At 39.7% G+C, this 22276-nt stretch overlaps 2 protein-coding genes across 4 annotated transcripts in view; one reads left to right on the top strand and one right to left on the bottom strand.

The window, feature by feature from the left end:
• Positions 1–351: 351 nt before the first annotated feature.
• LOC101738657 (syndetin) lies at positions 352–7524 on the bottom strand. Its single transcript, XM_004925076.5, has 4 exons — positions 7276–7524; positions 5049–5151; positions 3641–3781; positions 352–2967 (listed from the first exon to the last, which is right to left on the bottom strand). Exons 2-4 carry the CDS (start codon positions 5139–5141, stop codon positions 490–492), a joined length of 2712 nt encoding a protein of 903 aa, XP_004925133.2. The 5' UTR covers positions 5142–5151; positions 7276–7524; the 3' UTR covers positions 352–489.
• A 1890-nt stretch (positions 7525–9414) lies between these two features.
• Positions 9415–22276, top strand: part of LOC101738795 (beta-TrCP) — a 30480-nt gene continuing 17618 nt past the window's right edge. For 2 of the 3 annotated variants that reach the window (XM_012689550.4, XM_062675890.1), the window contains exons 1-3: positions 9424–9587; positions 18717–18833; positions 21721–21829. In XM_012689550.4, coding sequence (XP_012545004.1) covers positions 9546–9587; positions 18717–18833; positions 21721–21829 — 268 coding nt within the window. In that variant the 5' untranslated portion in view covers positions 9424–9545. Of the gene's footprint in view, positions 9588–18716; positions 18834–21720; positions 21830–22276 lie in introns of all 3 variants that reach the window. The other variant, XM_004925077.5, reaches the window with a different exon arrangement.

The following is a 22276-nucleotide window of genomic DNA, read 5'->3' as shown; positions in this document are numbered from 1 at the left end:
GGCCGCCGGCACGCATTTGCATGCAGAAACTCGATCGCGTCTCGGCCGCGAGCATGCGTGCTTTACGATCGAGAAGTCGTCTCGTAGTAGTGGCGAAAGGTATAACTTTGGTAAAACTAATTCCCTTGCTCGAAAAGGGCTAGATTTGTGATAGAAAATACGAACTTAGACCCTTCGAACTTGCATGTTATACTCCACTGAAATACCCCGCAAAAGGGATAGATAAATCGCTTGCCCTTGTTAGAGCTGCGGGCTTTTTCGGTACTGACGACGGAGCTAATAGCGATCTCTAAGAATAAGGGAAAAAACCATTAGACTGACGTGTCACTCAAAAATAAAACTACCCTCAGATTCGCATTTAATTTAACATTTATTTCAAATATATATATTCCTCTACGCGACAATTCAATTAAGTACATCGTTTAAGCTATTGTCTTTTTATTTGCATACCCCACGAGATTATCAAAACACACCCCTTAAGTTCAGTTCTCAATTCGGTATCTCCTTCTCTTCGATCAGACTGATCAGGGCCTGCCTGTCCTTCTTGTTTTCGCAGGCACAGGACACTAGAGCGACCAAATGCTTCGTCGAATACTCCGGGTGCTCCACGACGAACTCCTCGAGACCCTTCCGCGGCAGATAGTACGCTTTTACGTACCGGTCAACGTAGTCCTGATGCGGAACCGGCTTCAGGCCGGATATCTTCTCCAATTTCAGCAGCAGCTGCGTGTAGTCCAGTTGCATCAGGCCTCTACCCCCATTCGAGCACTTGGTCGCGTTCGAGAAGCCCTCAACTAGTAAGTGTATCACGTATTTCGAGACAACGGTCCATATGGAGTTCAGAACTTCGCGATTCAACGTCACCCTGTTTGATATATTCTCGATCCTCAACGCGTACACTTGCAGCTTCCTCACGACCATGTCCACGTACGGGCTGTGCTCGACGGCTACGTTCTTCACGTCCCATTTGACTTGCGACATCGCGACCAAAGCGGTCCTCGCGTCGACCGACTTCGAAGCGGAGCACATGTACACCGGAGTCCTCAGATCCGCGACAACGGCTAAGGTGTTATCGCGGAAGTGCTCCAGTATCAGACGCTGGTGTGGCGCGACCATAGTTTCCAGATACGGTTGGAGCATTTCGTATTGTTTGGCTAAGAAAATAACGCTTTCGACGGCGACGATTCGTTCGGACAAGCCGTGAAGGTTCGATTCGCTACTCAAGTCCAAGTGGTGAGGCTGTTCTGGGCCTGCAAAATGTCGGTTTTCGCTTCCACCATTCTCGAGGCTGTTCGTGATTCGCTTCAAAAGGGCCGTCAGCTTCGTCGTGTACAAAGTCGTCGAGCTAACGTCCAGATCGGAAGTGAAGAACGTATGGACCGTATAGAAATAATAGTCGTACAATTGATTCATCAGTACCACGACTTCTAGTGCAGTTTGAGGCAGGTACCTGCATATCTGCAGGTACTGGCCGCAGTTCCTCAACACGGACAGCGTCGTGTTGGCAACGATAACGCTGTGCCTCACTTTCGATGGACTTAATGCTTCGTTGTTCCCCGTCGTGGCGTATCCGTGCCTGTCGTTCTCTTCGACGAAGTCGCGCTTCAGCTCGTCCGGTTCGTCTTCGGAATCGTCGCTCGGCATATCCGGTTCCAGACCGAAGATATCATCGTTGGTCGTGTTCTCGTTTCGGAACATATCGAACGGACTCGAAGAGGTATCGTATTTGAAATATTTCGTTACGTAAACGCTGTCGTCTTGCGATGTGACAGAGGACGCGTTCTCCGATTGATTTTTCGTCACCACACCATCAGATCTGTTCAGGTACTTCTTGAACTGTTTGAACTCTTGGAGATTCAGCAGATTGAACGTCGATTTGACCGGGCACTGTTCCCAGGCTTCGTTCTCGAGGAACAACTTCAATTCCTCCAGCCTGCCTCTATGATAGTTCTGTATGTAAACCACGCTTTGGGTCTTTATAAAGTCCTCTAGCACGTCCGATTTATCGCCGCAGAAAACTTCGCCTATCTGCGTCAGTTTCCTTAGCACACCTAATATTTGTACGAATTTCTCGAACGGATAGTCTTCTAGGCCTGAACTCTTCAAGAATATAGAGACTTTGCCTTGAACGTCGTGCCATATCCTGAGCAGACCGGCCTTCAACTTCTGCCTTATGTACTCCCGGCTTACGTTCTTTTGTATATCGAAAACATTCGTGCAGGCGGGCTCTTCGTCGTGTTTCGAATGCCAATCGACCAATAGATAATAACTACGCATTATATAAAAGAGATTCTCGCACAGATCTAGGACGCAAGCGGGCGCTTTGCCCGACGGTACCGAAGCACACAAATTCTGGAACTTTGTGTCTATAGACGCTTCCCCGGTGTACTTTTTCAAGGCGGCCACCGAGGACTCGTTCACCGCCGACGAGTAGTGCATGTGGAGTTGCTCCATCGCGGCCTGCGTCTTCCCCAGCAAGCCATACGCTTTCCTCAGCTTCGTGAAGACGTCCTTATCGAATTTGAAACACAAACTAGACAGGACCGAATCCAGTTTCTCCTCGGTCAAAACCAGCGTGTCTTGGAGTCTATTGGACAAGTCCGTTATGCAAGCGTACTCCTTGTGTGCGGCCGCTGCCTTCCTTGACTTCAGGATTAGCTCGATGGCGCTGTAAAAGTCCTTTTTGTTTAATAGCTCCGTGACGTCACTCTCGACGCTCCTCAAACTCCGGATCAGTTCTAAGCACTTCAGGACCGATCTGATGATCTGACGTTTCCTAAAGTTGGCTAATATGACGAAAGTCGACATGGTCAGGTGGTTCGATGCGGTCCGCAAGTGTTCCCTAGCTTTCCTGCACGTTTGCAGCGTTAAGGAGAGCTGGGTCCTTATGTTTTGGATCTCGGCAAATTCCTTGTCGCAATTGTCGCGCTGTTGCGATATCAAATGGAGGGCTTTTCCAGAGACCACCTGCAAGGAATCACGTTGTTACGGCACGCATTTAATGGCATACCTATCTATGCTTTATCTATCTTTATCTACTATACTTTACTGGGGGTAGGACCTTTTGTGAGTCTGCACGGGTAGGTACTACTACCCCGCCTATTTTTGTCGTGAAGCAGTTATGTGTTTCGGTTTGAAGGGTGGGGCAGTCGTTGTAACTATACTGAGACCTTAGAACTTATATCTCAAGGTGTGTGACGCATTTAAGTTATAGATGCCTATGGGCCCCAGTAACCACTTAACATCAGGTGGGCTGTGAGCTCGTTCACACATCTAAGCAATAAAAAAAATACTGCGCATCCGGATCTAGTATTCAGTCAAAATCGATTATCCGTTTTAACGCCCTGATACCTGAGCCGATTCAGACGGAATAATTCGGTACGAGAACAGTTTGTGAACCCTGGCAAAGAATAGACTAGAATAGGGTTATTCCAAATTATTCTTGTCCACCTAATGGTTCTCTGGAATAGATCGCTCTTAGCGATAAGACCGCCTATTGTACTGTTTTGTATTTAAACTTTCGCATTGTTTATTTATTTTGTTTACAATAAAGCATTCTCTCTGTCTCTCTCTATTTATCTGTCTCTCTCCCTATCTTTCTCGCACTCTCTCACACTCTCTCTCTTTCAGCATTCAGTACCTGTTGCTGCCTCTTGAGCTTCGTGAACATATGCTCGATGGACTCGCAGGTCGGGGGTGCGGGCGCGTGCTCCAGCACGTACCGAGCCGCGTCGAAGTCGACCGGCGACGAGAAATAAACATTCTCGATTTCGCGTAGGATCTGAAAAACAATTATTATTCAGGGCAAATTCGCCTTTTAAAAAAAAAATGCGTCTTGGTGATCTTTCCTTGTTCGTTATCACTGGCGACGGTTTTTGGATTGATTTTTTTGCTTTTTTTATTCAGCATTGGGCTGTCTCACGTGCGAACGGGCTCACATAATGAACACTAATATATTGTTAGGCGGGTAATAGCAACGCCATCTATCGTCGTATAGTAGAAACGAATATCAAAGAACTGGTGAAATCGAGAACGCTCGAGAAGTACAACGCCATCTATTGCCAAATAGCGGAAACACACCGAAACTACTCGGCTTGTCAGGAATGATCTCGATAATTAGGGATGTCGTATCGACTATAAAAGCGTTGCAAAGATGGCACGCAGTTAGTCAGTAATCAGAGCTACTCGAAGCGAAACAGCGAACGGATCACCTGAAGCGAAGCGGAAGAAGTGAACTAAGAGTTGTAAAGTGTTCGTAAGTGTTTTAAGTGTTAAATAGAGTTTTAATTTGTACTTCGATAGAATTTTTATTTATTCCGAACCCCAACGCGTTACAATATTATCGACTGATCGCTTATCCGATACCAATAGTTCCGATTACTGACTGACTGCGAGCCATCTTTGCAACGCTTTTATAGCCGATACCACAGCCCTAGAATTATCGACGATATTCCACATTTTTCGAGAATTATGTTTCCGCTATCTGACAATAGATGGCGTTGTACTTCTCGAGCGTTCTAGGTGCTACTAGATCCTTCGATATCCGTTCGACTATTCGACGATAGATGGCGTTACTCTTACCGGCGTAACAATATATGTGTTTAGGATTTAGTATCAGAGAGAATGAGATTGAATATTTCAAAAGGTTTCATGTCTAATGTACTCAATGAATAATGTATGCCGATGTATGTTCAAGTTTCACTTGTTATACACATACTTCTCCGGTGTGATTGAGTCTTTGACATCATGGCATAAAAAGCCCACTCAATTTCTCGCCGGATCTTCTCAATGGGTCGCGTTTCCGATCCGGTGGTAGATTCAGCGAAGCACTGCCCTTACTAGGGTCAGTGTTAGCAACGCCTCCGGTTTGAGCCCCAAGAGCTCACCTACACGCTAGGGATATAGCTTCTCAAGGCCATCAGCATAGGTAGGGAAAAAAATTTGGCATAAAATGAATATGTCGTCTATGGACTGTAGCTTAGCATGAGGTGAGCCCTACAATATCAAAACGGAATACTATTTGTTGTGCGACATATTGATATACAAACCTCAAGATCAGCAGCAGAATGAGCAGAGCTGAGCGACCTCGAGTTGACTCCGGGAGGACCACGGCGGTTTTCGACAACATCATTGGACAGCATGTTGCAAGACCTATTTATAACATCATTACATTGAAGGGTGAAAGGGTATTTCGTTTAAGCGACATTTATCTTCATAATTAAAGGTACGAATTATTTGGTACTAGAGGTCCCGCAGTAATCGAAATTCGACTATAATTAATTGAAATTGTAAGTTTGTACACTATTATGATTGTATTTTATACATCTATAATCAAAAATTTCGCCAAGACTACACTATAAAAAATATTAATAAAGACAAACAATATTTAATCTATTCTCAATTTGACAACAGACGCCAAGAACAAAAGTTTGACAAAAAATAGTATGCATGCACGTGTGCGTCAAATACATGGTATGTAGTGTGTGTAATGTTTTCTTTAATGATTTAATGTATCTTTTATGCATTATTTTAAAAATATATTAGCATTGTGCACTTCTTCTCTAAATTCTCTATAAGTGTGGAAAATTTCATACTCCTCTGTTCGCCCAATTTGCCTAAAAAGGGATACAAAGTTTTTGCTTCACGTATTAATATATAGATTAGCATCGACAGTTCGATTTTTTCAATTGAACTTCAATTAAGTTTACTCCACTAGATGATGACCGCTAGATGATAATGATATAATTTTTTTTATAATGCCATTTTGCAGTGTCTTTAAAGCAGTTAGTTGCTCTCAATTAAGAAAAATAGTATTATCTTATACCTTTAAACGAGAAATTCTTGTATATATATATAATCTGAATCTCGGAAACGGCTCCAACAATATTCATAAAATTTAGTATACAGGGGATTTCGGGGGCGATAAATCGGTCTAGCTAAGATTTATTTTCGGAAAATGTTGTTTTATTCGTGTTTTCAATAATCAACTCTTCCCGACATCTATTGGCAGATAATAATACTATTTTTCTTAATTGAGGGCAACTAACCGCCTTAAAGACACAACAAGATGGCGTTATAAAAAAAAAACCCGTCATCATCTAGTGAGTAATGAAATTAAAACACTGGTGGTATAAGTGGTATAACCACCACGTCCATTTCTGTAGTGAAGCAGTTATGCGTTTCGATTGGTAATTACTTTTTTGCTTCTTTTTTTTTTATTGCTTAGGTCGTCGATCTCTCGGCCCATCTGATATTAAGTGGTTACCGGAGCCAATAGACATCTACAACGTAAATGCTGCAACCTACCTTGAGATATCAGTTCTAAGGTCGGTCATCATATAGTTATTATTATTCGCCAATAGATGTCGGGAAGAGTCATAAAGTTGATTATTGAAAACACAAATAAACATTTCCTGAAAATAAATCGTAGCTAGATCGATTTATCGCCCCTGAAATCCCTTGTATATAAAATTTTATAAAAATCGTTGGAGCCGTTTCCAAGATTTAGATTATATATATATACAAGAATTGCTCATTTAAAGGTATAAGATTCAAATAGCTGAAGGGGTTTTTTTGATATGATATTTTTTAACAATTTCAAACTTTATATAGCTCTCCTGTAAAGTTGCAAAAATGTAATTTATCCAAATACCTTCACTCCCTCATTATGTACGTATTTAAATTACAAACAAAAACTCGTATATAAAAATTGGTTATTATTAATTGCCTCATTAGTCTAGCGATGACTGAACAACTGCATTTTGGGTTTCCATAAAATTTATTTTTGCAGTATCATACTTATCTTCATTTACATATAAAACGCTATAAGCTATTTGCTTCGTAATTTCAAACAAAAGTAGTTATCCCTATGGGAATTACGTTACTATGAGTATTAAATCTTTGCACATAGTTGCTTGTATTGCATTTTATTTATTGCCTATGTTGGCCGACGTGGTGTTGTAGTTATCGTCAGTCGTAGACGTCATGCCAGTTCCTCCAAAGAGGTAGTGGACAGTCTAAGGCAATAGGCAGCATGTAGGAACAACTTTACTGACTCTGAGTATATAAGCTTTATTATTTTTTTACTTTTATACCCTAATTTCAAGATAAACTTTAAATAGGGGCGCAGAATATCTTTGATTTGTTTCGAAGTTACTAAAATATCAGAGTGAAATGACTACTGTAAAACTGTTTCAGACACTTCCGCGTGACCTCATAGCAGGAAAAAACTTAGTTGCTGCGTAAATAGAAGTAAAACATTGAGTAAATACTGACCTGAGTTATTTATTTTGGTTATTTATTGAAACACTTCAAGATCATACGTGCGTAGCGCATACTATGCATGTTACTGCTTAAACTAAATATTTTAACTAATTATAACTTCTCTGTGAAAAACACTGAGATTAAATCTTAATTCGTTACATTATTTAAATATAATTCATTAATATATATTTGTTTTTTTTTTATAAAAACAAAGTTTCGCTTGACTGTTTGACATTGAATCGTTCTCAATTGACATTTGACATTGAGATTTGAGTTTTCGTTAGCTTTTTTTATTTGTCAAATGATTAGCAAAAGGAGCAGTGCCAATTCTACCAAACATTTAGATTATATCTGGTGAGATAAAACCACATCGAGTGGATGTTAAATGAGATAGAATGTCGTAAGCAGTTAAATGGTGAGTTATCACCTCAGAAAATAGGTAGATATCGCATAGAGTACCTAAAGCTCTCAGTTCAGTGGACTTACTAAAATAACCCAAAACTACACTTGAGCACCTCCAGCTATTTTGTTTCCTATTCCCAAACTTGTGACTAATCATTAGACCTTTGTGCCGGCCACTGACATGCGCGCAAATATTCGTACATTGTACGAATGTTTGCGCGCATGTGAAGGGCCGTCAAACATTCATTCGCAAACCTAGCGGCTGTGCAAATGGGTTCGCATTCTCAATTTGCGAACCCGTTTGCGCTTCCTCCTACACTTGTTTACGAATGTCTCACGAATTTCTCCTCCTTTTTAATTCGTCAACAGAACATTGAAGAGAAAAATAGTTTTTAATTCTTTACCAGACATCATTAACAGCCATGCTGTTTTTATGGGATTTCTTTTGATGAAGATACGCTACACAGTAGACGTCACGAACTATGAAAATGGCGTATAGTATACGTCCGTTACCTTCGCAATCGTCGGCGCAACTGGGCAAGTGAATGTGTGGGAGACTACGCGAAGGTTCGAGGTTCGCGCGCTTTGATGTCTGTTAAAAAACCGACACAGCTTGGAAAACCACGAATGCAGCGAAAACTTTGCATAATCATTCGCAAATGTCGTCCTACAGTTGTGGGTTTGCGTATTCGTGCGCATGTGAGTGACCGGTGTTGGAATTGAATGATTTCTATGAAAAAGTTACTAATTTTAAGATTTTTATTGAATGTACCTTTAGCCGTAAGCATCTGTAATTTATTCCAAGTCGTTGAAAATAATAGTACTGTTTTAAGCTTAATGATCAGCTTAACACGCTTTTTGTAGCATGAGTAAAACATAGCAACTCGTTGATTTTTTTTCGTACCTATGCTGGTAACCTCGAGCGGCTATGCCTGCTTAGTCGGGCTGGCACTGGTACTGCGAGTTTGTTTATAGTGCTGACCGCGGGAACCCCCTTACTCTAACCAGCTCAGAACCCGGTCAGAGTAAGGGGGTCAGAACCCCGGGTGGAGATAGGACGTTGGATGTAAAAGTGCAGGGGAGTCGTTTAGTGCGGTAGGGCCCTAAAACGTCCTTGGGCCTGCGGTCTGCTCTCATCTGCAGATCGTCAAATCCTACATAACCCGCACGCCCCCTAGGCGTGCCGACCTCTATTGCTTAGATGGGTGGACGAGCTCACAGCCCACCTGATGTTAAGTGGTCACTGGAGCCCATAGACATCTACAACGTAAATGCGCTACCCACCTTGAGATATAAGTTCTAAGTATAGTTACAACTGCTGCCCAACCCTTCAAACCGAAACGCATTACTGCTTCACGGCAGAAATAGGTAGGGTGGTGGTACCTACCCGCGCGGACTCACAAAAGGTCCTACCACTAGTAAAAATGGTCTAAATGGTTATGGCACCCTTTAGATGTGTGCAAAGTTTTATATCAATTGGGGGACTAGTTCACGAGTTTTAGGTACACATAAATACACACATTCATTCTTTTTTATGTACATAGCTTTACAGAATAGTTATAGATTAATCACTCTATTTTCCAAAATCTTTTATCATAGCAAGAAGCAATGCTATTCGTACTAAAACAATTAAAATTTACGAGTATGTCACGTAGCACGTTAATGTGCACTTTTTTCAATTTGACATTTTCTGCATTAGTCAAATGATACAAGGATTTTTTTGGCTGTGTATCCTTAATGCACAAGCCAATTTAGGAACAACTTTAAAACATTGTTGTACTTGACGTCATTCGAACGATGTGTGTTTAGCGATTGTGGTTTTGTATATATTAGAGGTGTTTTAGTGGACAATTATTAATGTTAAATAATAAATAGTGAAAATGGAGACTGAAAAGATGATAGAGGATACAATACCACCTCAGGTATGAGCGTAAACTTTAAATAGAACAGTGCTTAGAATGTCACGGCAATGCCGCCATCTTTCCTTTTACCTCCTGTATTATTTTGTATTTATGTCCATTGTCTGACACAAGAATTCACTTTATTACTGTAACAAGAACCTCTGTTGATAATACAAGAATCTTAATGTGGAGTGATTTTAAAGACATTAGCGCTTTTTGTGTGATGAAAGTACATTTATTTGTTACGAGAAATGCGGATCTCAGTTTAATCCACTTTTTAGGAAGTTTTATTTGCCGAAAAAACTTTCCAGCTAACGCAAAGGGAGCGGGCTTGGTCCGCAAATACGTTCAGAGACATTAAACTCATTTGTTTACATAAAAATTTATCAATATTCGACGTGACTAATTTCCTAGAATCATTCGTGAAATAACGGGAAAAACACGGAGAAAAAAAAATTTATGTCACCTTCGTTCTTAATTTAAAATTACTTTACCAAACAAACCATGCGATATAATGTTCTCTTCGATTACCTATCAAAATTTTCCAAGAAATAGGCGCTCTTCATTTTCAATTTTAAAATTAAGTAACAGATTAAGTACGAAGCAGTTGATAATGTGATAGAACACGTATTTCTTATCGTCCAAATTGCTACTTAAATTGTGATTGTGTATACCAGGATATTGTGAAATTATCATTTTGTTCAACTACCTACCAAACCACCTGATGATGAAGTAGCCTTACCTTTAAGTGAAATAAGGATATTTATAGAAAGAATACTTATAGAAACAGTTTATTTTACACGGCATGGTGACATAACAATTTCTAAAATTCACATTCTTAGTTCCTTCAAAGAGCGGATCCAATTCACGTCATCCTGTCACTTACTTATGTAAAAGTAATTTTACAAATAAATTAGAAAATTCTTATCTCATTGTTGAGGATCACGACCTCTGCAACTACCAAACAACATATAATAATTACCCAGACGTAACAATTCACAATAAGAACTATTAATACTTTTTATTTTCAATGCATCATTCATAATGTGTTCTAGCTGTTACATGATAAGTAAAGTTAAAGTAAAAGAAGTAAGTAAAAATAAGTAGTCTTAAAACTTTCATCCTAGACTATACATAAGCCTGGTTATTTCCAGTATGATTTTTTAAATATCGACAGCATTCAGAAATCAAAGATCTACTTGTGTGTTAAAATTAATTGCATTTTTATTATGTCATAATTCTCCTGCTCTTCTCCCATTCACCTGGGGCCGGCGCTACTTTTTGTCTCCTTCCTACAAAACTAATAGTAACAATATAATGAGTAATGAAATTGAAATATTAGTGGTATCACCACCATGTCCATTTCTGACGTGAAGCAGTAATGCGTTTCGATTGGAAACTATTTTTGTCTTCTTATTTTTTTTTTGCTTAGTTCGTCGTACTCACGACCCCTCTGATGTTAAGTGGTTACTGGAGCCCCAAGACATTTACAACGTAAATGCCGCCACCGACTTTGAGATATGAGTTCTAAGGTCTCAGTATAGTTACAACGGCTGCTCCACCCTTCAAACCGAAACACATTACTGCTCATGGCAGAAATAGGCAGGGTGGATCAACCAATTATTATGGCACGTGTCTGGTCTCACACTGCAGACGTGTAGGCGAAAATACCTGTCTAGTCAAACAGTTCGTATTGTGTTTCTGACCGGGACAAGTGGGGGACCAGTGAACTCTTGCTGTATTTGAGATAACCTTTTAAACTAAGATGATGTTGTTCTGACATGATCAACCAGTGTGGGCAAACCGTACCCTCACCAGTGATTGCGTGAATTTTGCATGTTTTGATATTTATTGTTAACACAGTTGAATGGGCTAGATGCATGACTAGGAAATGTATGGAAATGGTAGTGTAAGCAAGAAGGGAAGAAGTCAACCGAAGAAGACATGGACGGAGTGTGCTGTGCCGACCCCAACTAGTGAGATAAGGTGGAGAAAAAGAAGGCGGTTGAACGAGCTCACTGCTTGCCCGGCGTTAAGTGGTTACATTAACTCGTAGATATCAACAACGTAAATGTTGCTAGCTATATTGATTCTGTAATGCAACGGTTGCCCTACTAGTTTTGAAGTCGTCGTGGCCTAAAGGATAAGACGTCCGGTGCATTCGTATGTAGCGATGCACCGGTGTTCGAATCCCGCAGGCGGGTACCAATTTTTCTAATGAAATACGTACTTAACGAATGTTCATGAGTGACTTCCACGGTGAAGCAATAACATCGTGTAATAAAAATCAAACCCGCAAAATTATAATTTTCACAATTACTGGTGGTAGGACCTCTTGTGAGTCTGCACGGGTAGGTACCACCACCCTGCCTATTTCTGCCATTAGGCAGTGATGCGTTTCGGTTTAAAGGGTGGGGCAGCCGTTGTAACTATACTTGAGACCTTAGAACTTATATCTCAAGGTGGATGGCGCATTTACGTTGTAGATGTCTATGGGCTCCAGTAACCACTTAACATCAGGTGGGCTGTGAGCTCGTCCACTCATCTAAGCAATAAAAAAAAAGTCTTCGGAGGTGAATCGAATTGCGTCAGCTCACTCATCTTCTTGCTTCTTGAATCGTGTTCCTCAGTGTTGAGGGTCGTGACCTTTACGGAATGTGGGGAGGTTTACGACGAAAGGAAGATCTTCCACCGAGCGGGTGATATTTGCTCGGTAGACCGACGGTCCGAATGTTGTTGTTCGGAACTTGTATATATGCAAGCTTATCTTGACAATGTCGTAAGCGCGATTCAGGCATCTGCCATATATCTTGCGTTGTATGATGGCTACCCGCCACATCACTCCCCTCCGGGTAGTTTTTTTGGACTTTTGTTTGGACTATGTTCCTCAATTATTTCCTGATATTTGCGCAGTGGATAGTCACGCTGATGCTACGTTGGATAGTCAAGAATGTCGTCTTAATTAGATCAGACCAGCGCATGGGACTACGCCCCTAGGCTTCTTTACTTCCACTTTCGGTGATGGGTTTGTTTCCACTACCTATTCGCTGGTGGGCTACCAGGCCATGAGGCTATTCCAGTTACGCCCGGACGGGTATGTGAGCTCACGGGCTCAACCTCAGAGAATTTGCTAACACTAGCCCTAGCAAGAGCAGTGCTTCGCTGAATCAATCTACCACCGAATCGGAATCGCGATCCACTGAGAAGATCCGGCGAGAAACTCACTGGGCTGTGTCTGTGGGTTAGAGGTGATGAGTAGGTTATCATCCTTTTTCCTAGTAACGTAATGGAAAAAAACTCTAAAATCCAACGTTTTACGATTGAAAATCGCTCTGAAAATTTAAGACAGCAACAATATATAAGAATAACTAATAAAAGTAGATCACCAAAAAAAAACACGTTTGATGATGTGAAAGCTTACAACAAACTTTCACTTTCTAAGGATACAAAAGTGACATATTATGATGACAAATCAAGAATGTGGCGTTATTGTGTGGTGCGAGAGAGAGACAGGGAGAGAATACACTTTATTGCACACCAAAACGCAATTAGCATTAACAAAAACAGTCAACAAGCAGATACATTGGTGCAATGGGCGGCGTGTTTTGCGAGTTCGATTCACGAAGGCAGCGTCGTAAATGGCTTAATCATCATCATCTCAGTCGCCCACTGCTGGCATTAGAGCCTTTTTCTTTTTTTTATTGCTTAGATGGACGGGTGGACGAGCTCACAGCCCACCTGGTATGAAGTGGTTACTGTGGTTACTGGATACCCATAGATATCTACAACGTCAATGCGCCACCCACCTTAAGAGATATAAGTTCTAAGATCTCAGTATAGTTACAACGGCTGCCCCGCCCTTCAAACCGAAACGCGTTACTGCTTCACGGCAGAAATAGGGAGGGTTTTTTTTTCATGTTCAAGCAGCCAGCTGACGTATAATCCACCATGTTATGACCAGCTGACTTTTTTTTTCCTTCAAAATACTAGGTTAACTATAATCTGACAAAATTTCAAATGGGAGGAGATGACTGAAAAATCTTTTTTTTTCTCCATGCGTGGGAGACTGCCACCGCCCGCCCCACCCACGGAGTCGCAGCTGACGGTCGCGAGTATACATAGTATAAGTCCCTAATGCATTTCACGAATTTTCGATTGGGAGGGACTTGGTCGTGAAAATCTGTCACGGGCTCCCGGGCTATAACCTGAGATATGTCGATCGAATCATCGATCTTATTGTTTAAGTAGATAGGTTTTTAATTTGAGATTCAATTTTGTAATCATGGAATTCAATTTTGTAAACGTTAAATTCAATTTCTCTTCCAAGGTTAGAATTGTTTGAAATTTTAAATTTATTATTATTTAGAAGAAAAAAAAAAAACATAACTTGAAGACGTTTAATGCACATGTATTCTTTGTGTTTTCCTCTTTTTACTTGTTTTTAGTTTTATTAATTTTAAAACAATAATAATAAAAAATATAACCTTGGAATAGAAATAGAATTTCATGTTTACAAAATTGAATTTGAAGTTAAAAACCTATATCGTCTTTTCGCATTAAAAGTGTACAATTTCCTAAAATATTCGAAATTGAGTTAATATGCGGAATCATTTGGTATCACCAGTATTTTTCTCATAAATACTATCAAAAGAGCGTAGTTTAGTTTTTTATTTTATTTTACCTATGTTTTGACTACTATTAACAAAATTAATATATAATTGTATCTTACTTTAAAAGACAGATAATAAAACTGGTAAAAATAAAAAATAAATGTTGCAAAGATGATTAATAATATTAAAAATATCACATGTTAAACATTTAAAACACCCTCCTGATAAAATTGGTAAGTTTTGAGATTATACAGTTTTAATGCGAGAAGACGATATATCGAATCATTCTACATAACCCTTCATTACATGGCTCCGTTACCTCAAGCCTCACGTCTCAAATGATGAGTACTCGATTATATGTGTTCTCGCCCGACCTCATAAAGCTAAAGATTTTTTTTAAACGCTTCATATGCGAATTAATTATTTTTTTTCAATGGATATGTCGCGTGCCGACTAGTGCCATGAGAATTTTACTTCCTACAAATAATTTCCTCCTTTAAAACGACAGTAACGCGAATACGTAACAAGACGATATAACCTCTAAAGAATGTAAGCGTCGGCGTTCACTTGGCGATTCGGTACCGAAAGGAAACCGTGATAAAGAGTACGACTGGTGGTAGGCCCTCTTGTGAGTCCGCACGGGTAGGTACCACCAACCCGCCTATTTCTGCCGTGAAGCAGTAATGCGTTTGCGGTTTGAAGGTTGGGGCAGCCGTTGTAACTATATAGAGACCTTAGAACTTTTATCTCAAGGTGGGTGGCGCATTTACGTTGTAGATGTCTATGGGCTCCAGTAACCACTTAACACCGGGTGGGCTGTGAGCTAGTCCACCCATCTAAGCAATAAAAAAACATTTAAATTTTCATGTAGCTTAGCGGAAGACGCGTGTGGTTCGACATATCGAGGAGTGAATTGCTATTGGGTTTAAGCGATATTATTGGAAATTTACAGGAGAGCCATTTAAAATTTAATATTGCGAAAAAATATCATCACAAAAAAAAGCTGCTTCAGCTATTTGAATGGGGTAAGCTTAATTGAATTTCAATTAAGTAAAAACATCGAACTGTGGATACTAATATATAATAAATCTCCAGTGGTTTTTACGGATGTTCCGTTATAACTACTGAACCGTGCATCCGATTGACTTGAAACTTGGTATTCATTTAGAAAGTACATGTACTTAATGGATAGGCTAATATTTATATGAGTGTTGGACTCCCTACACCAGTTGCGGGGGCGTTAATGATGAGAATCTTTGTGGGGGTGAGAAATAACAATGTTAATTTTAAATGCCTAACAAAGAGGTCGGGTACAGCTAGTATCAAATAAACGGACATCATCACTACATAGTATAAAACAAAGTCGCTTTCTCTGTCCCTATATCTGTCTGTCCCTATGTATGCTTAAATCTTTAAAACTACGCAACGGATTTTGATGCGGTTTTTTTTAATAGATAGAGTGATTAAAGAGGAAGGTTTATATTATGTATAATAGCATCCATTAAATAGTGGAGAAATCAATAATATATTACAGTTTCCGAAGCGAAGCGAGGGCGGGTCGCTAGTTTAATTACAAAAATAAATGACCAAATAGCCTTTCATCCCTCGAAATATGTAATATTCGGATATTGCTGCTGTCCATTCCCCGCTACCGTCCCTTACCGGCCTATTGTTGCTGTTGAGAATGAATTAGAAAACAATTAAGATCTATTTTTCATAAAAAGCTTTATCATTATAAGTTTCGTACCATTACCCAATCTAAGTTCAACATCAATCTGAGAGATCGCTGTTATTATAAACTACTACCCCACAGTAAAATCTTTTGTGTTCTTAATTCGAATTTTTTAACGTTCTCGATAGCGTAAAAGTTAACACGAATTTGTATGGAGTTGGAACGTTTGCCTACGTTTCCCGCTAGGGGCGCTGTTCCAACTCCATACAAATTCGTGTTAACTTTTACGCTATCGAGAAAAAAGTTCTCGTCTAACTTGATACTCGATCGATTGGTGAGCGATAATGTATATTAGATCGAAATGTCTCACTCAGTCGTTGCCTGTCTAAACGCTTGACCTCTGCTTAACGCGAGGCCGGCACGCATTTGCATGCGGAAACTCGATCGCATCTCGGCCGAGAGAGCACACGTGCCTTGCGATCGAGAAGTCGTCTCGTAGTAGTGGCGAAAGGTATAACTTTGGTAAAACTAATTCCCTTGCTCGAAAAGGGTTAGATTTGTGATAGATAAATACGAGCTTAGATCCTTCGAACATATAGGTCATTTATCAGTAGGCAGTGGCTTAGCTCTGCCCCTGGCATTGCTGAAGTCCATGGGCGACGGTAACCACTCACCATCAAGTTGGCCGTAAGCTCGTCTGCCTATAAAGGCAACAAAAAAAAAATCACCCAACATAATTATCTAAAAAATAGTAATAAATTCCTAGTTTTTAAGCTAAGTTAAAGAAGTTTTTTTTTAATCTTATATTAATCGCAATCATGATGCCGTATGTGGCTGGTTAACTATTGTGTGTGAGTGTATGATCTATTTTTGTTTTTGCCCCCATATGACGTCACAGATATGAAGTTGCTTTGAAGGAATTTTTTGTGATGTTTCCTCGGAAGCTTTGAAAGTTAGAGAGAGAAGAGAGAACTCTTCTGTTCATTGTATTATACACTAAAGATAATGTCTTGCATTTTCATTAATGCCTTTTACAACGCGGTGGGTTGGTTCCGCGTTATAGGAGCAAAATTTATTTTTATATTTTACAGTATTTCTGTAAATTAAAGGGTTGTCTGGAAGAGATCGCTTTTAGCGATAAGACCGCCTATTGTACATATGTGCTTTTTGACTGTTTTTTTGAATGTAAATTGTGTTGGTGTGCAATAAAGTGTATTATCTCTCTCTCTCTCTCATAATGCCCCCGTTTGATCTCATTGACAGAATTAAATTAATGAAAATTTGTATGAAATATTTCAACAAGCAAAAAATCGCCGCGTCATATGAAAAAACGCGGGTTTTTTGCTGAGGACATGACATCGCGTTATAAGAGTTGACCTCGTTATAGGAGAATTTTTTAAATGGGATGTCGATAGGAATAGATTTTAATATAATCTTTGCCAGCTAGTCAGTCAAATTTTTAATAAATAAAATCATCTAACCTTAATGATCCAATATTGAATGTATGCCAATGGAAATGAATAAATTTACTTCCCGACGATCCTAAATTATGTGCATATCAATATAGTTTTCATTCATATTGGGGCTTATTCTGGGTTCTCTGAAGCCACCCGTATCACCCCCCCCCCCCCTCTCTCTCCCCTACAGCTATGAAGGTTTGGGAAATCTATACTAATATATAAATCTACAGTGGTTTTTACGGATGTTCCGTTATAACTACTGAACCGTGCATCCGATTGACTTGAAACTTGGTATCCATGTAGAAAATACATGTACTTAATGGATAGGCTGATATTTATATGAGAGTTGTACTCCCTAATAATAATGACAATAAATAATAATGTTAGTTTTAAATGCCCAGCGAAGCGAGCGAGTATGGCTAGTTATTTATACGAACACAGCAGATATCGCCTTCCCCTATGAATAGTGTAAACAAAAAATTTACTTTAAAGTTTATTATTTAAGAAACATATTTTTTTTTTTTTGTCAGGAGGAAATCGCCGGACTTCCGCCCTCCACTGGGGATGGAGGGCGGGGCATGTCTGAGTCGAACTGACTAAAACCTCCTGTCGCTCAACAACCAACGTCCAAACCTCGCATGAGACAGAACTCATGAAGAGGCAGAGGGGGGAAAGTGAAGCGTTTAGTGCGGAGCACATCTCTCCTATCACCCTCCCCCTCGGGACGCCGGTCCGGTGGTCGTCGGCGCCACGACCACCAGCCCTCTCGGTTTAAGAAACATATAGTACAATTATACATCAGTAAAATCTGTCAAAAAAAACCCTACCTATTCACTAGCCTAAGGGACTATTCTAGCTACGGTAGGTGAGCTTACGGGCTCAACCTGAGAGAATTTGTTAACACTAGCCCTAGCAAGAGTAGTGCTTCGTTGAATCTACCACCGGATCTGAATCGCGATCCACTGCATTCCGATCAATTGCATTGATTACAATGATGATTTTGTTTTAATAATTTGCGCACGAATTGCGAGTCCCATAAAGGGTACTTTGTGGTAAACTCATCATCCATTCATCGTTCATAGCAACGGTAAATTCAGCAGCTCACTTCGAAAGAAGAGATCGAAGTTTCAATTCCGATCTCCAACCATTGTCTCGACCTTCAAAACATATATTAGTATTGTGCTTAGTGCGAGTTTTTTAACGTTCTCGATCGCGTAAAAGTTAACTCAAATTTGTATGGAGTTGGAACAGCGCCCCTAGCGGCAAACGAAGGGAAGCTGTTCAGAACTTTCAAATTAAAAAAAACTAGTGACTAAGCACACAATGTCTTTCGAAGAACTTGACTTAGTCGCGTCACTATACGCCGAGTGCTAGGGTTGTCTCAACCGCTTTCACGATCGTTTTCCAGGTGACGTCACTGACAAGTTTGGACAGCGGCGTCAGACCGGTGCCCAGCAGCCCTGCGTACGCGGCGGAAAGGGACGCATGCCTCAACTACTTCACAAGATGGAACGAGACAGATCAGGTGACCGCATCCCTTCAGATCAGTACAAGGAATGTTATCGAAGCTGATAAGTGCTTCGTCTGCCTACAAGGGCAATAAAAAAAAGTGCTTACACTATCGGCATGCTATGATGGCCGTTTTGACTTAATACAATAGTGATGTGAAATGTCAATTTATTCTCGCAAAAAAATATAATGGAATCTACAAGTTTTTATTGCAAGTAGTACCTGATTAAAAAGGCTTAATAAAACCAAATTATAAATCCTTATTAAATTATTTTAATTAATAAATTTAAATTAATTTATTAACCTTCTTAAATTTTCTTTTTTTTTAATTTTGTATATCGAAAAGCAAATACCGAGTTAGGTATGTGGTAATAGTACGCTGTAACCATACTTGAGACCTTAGAACTTATATCTCAAGGTGGCTGGCGCATTTACGTTGTATATGTCTATGGGCTCCAGTAACCACTTAACGCCAGGTGGGCTGTGAGCTCGTCCACCCATGTATGCAATAATAAAAAAAAAAACGTCAAAACGGCCATCATAGCGCGTCGGTAGTGTAATGCGGTGCCTCGATACAAGCTGACGAGATTACCTTTGACACGTTGTACGCCACATGAAAAAACGAGTATTTTCATTCAGACCACGGTGCGCACCGGTGAGCCTTATCTTACTGAACCGTTTAGGCCACGAGGGTCGCCCGTAGAGTTGCCAGACGTGTCCCGTTTTTCCCGGGACATCCCGTTTTTTAGGCTTAGTTTAAAATGTCCCGTATTCGAACCGTACGATTGTAATTGTATTGATTTTTATAAATATGCTAAAACTGACTTGCTCCTCGAAGAAATATAAAAAAAAAAATGTCACTATAATTTTGGTTTTTATTTGTCCCGGGTAAAAAAGTAAATTCCCGTATTTTTTGCCTATTTAAGCATTTGTTCCTTATAAATAGGCTGAAAAAAAATCTGGCAACCCTTAGTCGCCCGTGAGCCGCGTGAGGTCTCCAACGTAAACGCTTCCTACAAGCCACTCTCAAACAAAACGCGTATGGAAGTGATCAGCGTAACCCTTTAGCCCTAACCGAACGCTTTGGTTTTTCATATTATCCAATATAAAGTTGTAGTTTTTATCAAGGTCATAGATAGCCTTGTCAAATACATTAATAACTAGACGGTAAAAGTAGCTCATTTTTATCTTCCGTGCAAATTGTGGCATTTTATAAAGGACAAACCCGAAATCCATACAAACTTGGGCCTGGCGTTACAGTGCTAGAATTTGGGCATAAGTTACAATACCTAAGAAGGTTTCATGAGCCCAATTTTCAGGTCTCCCAGCAATGGCCAAATTGGTAAAATCAGACAATGTTTACATTTTAGGTTATGTTTATTGTTCGAGATATTTTAATAAAAACGATATTTTTGAGGCTGTTTCCTACTAAAGATGAGTAATTTTTTACGAAACCTGTTGCAGTAACAGCTTGCTTTAAAATAAAAATAGAACCTGTTACGAGAAATCGCGTGTTAGGTTGTTTACGAAAACGAACGAAAGCCAAAAATTAAAAACAACGTAATGCGAAACGCGCTGCGCACGAAATGATTTTTTTAAGGGATTTTATGACCTGGTAACTAAGACCTTTAGGTCAGTCTTATTTTAATTTTTATGAAAACTTTTTTATATGAAAAACTATATTTATATGATAACTTTTTTATATAAAATATAAATCATTACGAGCTCCCATATTATCTCATCACATTTCATTTCATTTTATTTCATGCCTTTTTTATTTTTATTTTTTATTGCTTAGATACCCATCAACGAGCTCACAGCCCACCTGATGTTAAGTGGTTACTGGAGCCCATAGTCATCTACGACGTAAATGCGCCACCCACCTTGAGATATAAGTTCTAAGGTCTCAGTATAGTTACAACGGCTGTCCCGCCCTTCAAACCGAAACGCATTACTGCTTTACGGCAAAAATAGGCCGGCGGGAGGCGCGGACTCACAAGAGATCCTACCACCAGTAAAATTATTAATGTAACTACACCATAGAAAAACTCAAAGTACCAAATCGACTCTTTCATGTTATATTTAAGATTGCCAGTTGAAAATATTTTGAATTGCCGCAGTTACCGACATGATTTCGTGTCATAACTAAAGGGCACAGTTATTTATTTCTTTTAATGATTTTTGTTAGTAGATTTTGGTGCTTTACGTTACGTTATTCAATGAGATTAAGTTTATAGTCTGGCCGGCGAATCATGGCACAACTAAATAGCGGCAATCCAAAATATCTTCAGTTGGCAACATTAAAGATAACATAACACGATTTGATACATTTGTATTTTTCTAGGGCATAGTCACATTAGTATAAAAATGCAAAACTATCCTTTCATGCTATATTTAATGTTGTCAGTTGTAGATATTTTGAATTGCCGCCATTGTAAGTAGTTGTGTCACGATTCGATGGCCATACTCTATTTACATTGATTATAATACCTATAAAACAGTCATTTATCCTAAAGCAAAAGAGTATTCATTATTTTTTACACTCGATTTCCACTAAATCGATCCTATTTTATGGATGCTTTAATTCTAATCCGCACGTTTGTGGAGCTAGTTACGTATATATATTGAAAGAAGTGTTGCAGATGTTTACAAAGATTGTTTAAAACAAAAAATTGAATTCAAATTATTTTCTACACTTGGCCATTGTCAATGAAGCTAAGATTTCAATAGGTTAATCAAGCAAAATAGACGAATTTTTTGGTACATTTCCCATTCGTGTAACGCTCAGGCCCAAAATGGGGTTTCTCCTTTAGGATGAAAATCTCGACTCGTTAAAAATTACTGATCCCCTGATTTGTTTGGGCTTGGCCCACGGCTAACCATATGGTCCGGTGTGTTTGTAGGTGGAATTCGTGGAGCAACTCCTGGCTAGGATGTGCCACTACCAGCACGGTCACATCAATGCCTACCTCAAACCGATGCTACAAAGGGATTTCATCAGTATGCTGCCCAGTAAGTTGTGAGCTTTACTCTATACGGATACGTCGGTTTTTGGTTCCGTGTGATTTGTTCGAGTTTTTTAACGTTCTCGATAGCGTAAAAGTAAAACAGCGCCCCTAGCGGCAAACGTAGGCAAACGTTGCAACTCCATACAAATTCGAGTTAACTTTTACGCTATCGAGAACGTTAAAAAACTAGAACTAAGCACACTGGACACTCATAGGGAAGTAGTGCCAGTTAGTTGTTCAAGCCATTCAATGAGTAATTTAGATGAGTGTGCTCAGTGCGTGTTTTTTAACGTTCTCGATAGCGTAAAAGTAAAACAGCGCCCCTAGCGGCAAACGTAGGCAAACGTTGCAACTCCATACAAATTCGAGTTAACTTTTACGCTATCGAGAACGTTAAAAAACTAGAACTAAGCACACTGGACACTCATAGGGAAGTAGTGCCAGTTAGTTG

Source organism: Bombyx mori, chromosome 24 (assembly GCF_030269925.1).
Source record: "Bombyx mori chromosome 24, ASM3026992v2".
NCBI classification, from domain to species: domain Eukaryota; kingdom Metazoa; phylum Arthropoda; class Insecta; order Lepidoptera; family Bombycidae; genus Bombyx; species Bombyx mori.
The sequence above is the reverse complement of the archived record's forward strand: the minus strand, read 5'-3'. Positions and strand labels throughout refer to the sequence as shown.

Excerpts from the sequence above, each read along its gene's own strand:
- LOC101738657 (XM_004925076.5), bottom strand. The coding sequence starts at position 5,141 with ATGCTGTCCAATGATGTTGTCGAAAACCGCCGTGGTCCTCCCGGAGTC. Across the intron at positions 3,782-5,048 it reads ATTCTGCTGCTGATCTTGAG|ATCCTACGCGAAATCGAGAA; the intron begins GTTTGTATATCA and ends ATTGTTTTTCAG. Across the intron at positions 2,968-3,640 it reads AGCTCAAGAGGCAGCAACAG|GTGGTCTCTGGAAAAGCCCT; the intron begins GTACTGAATGCT and ends GATTCCTTGCAG.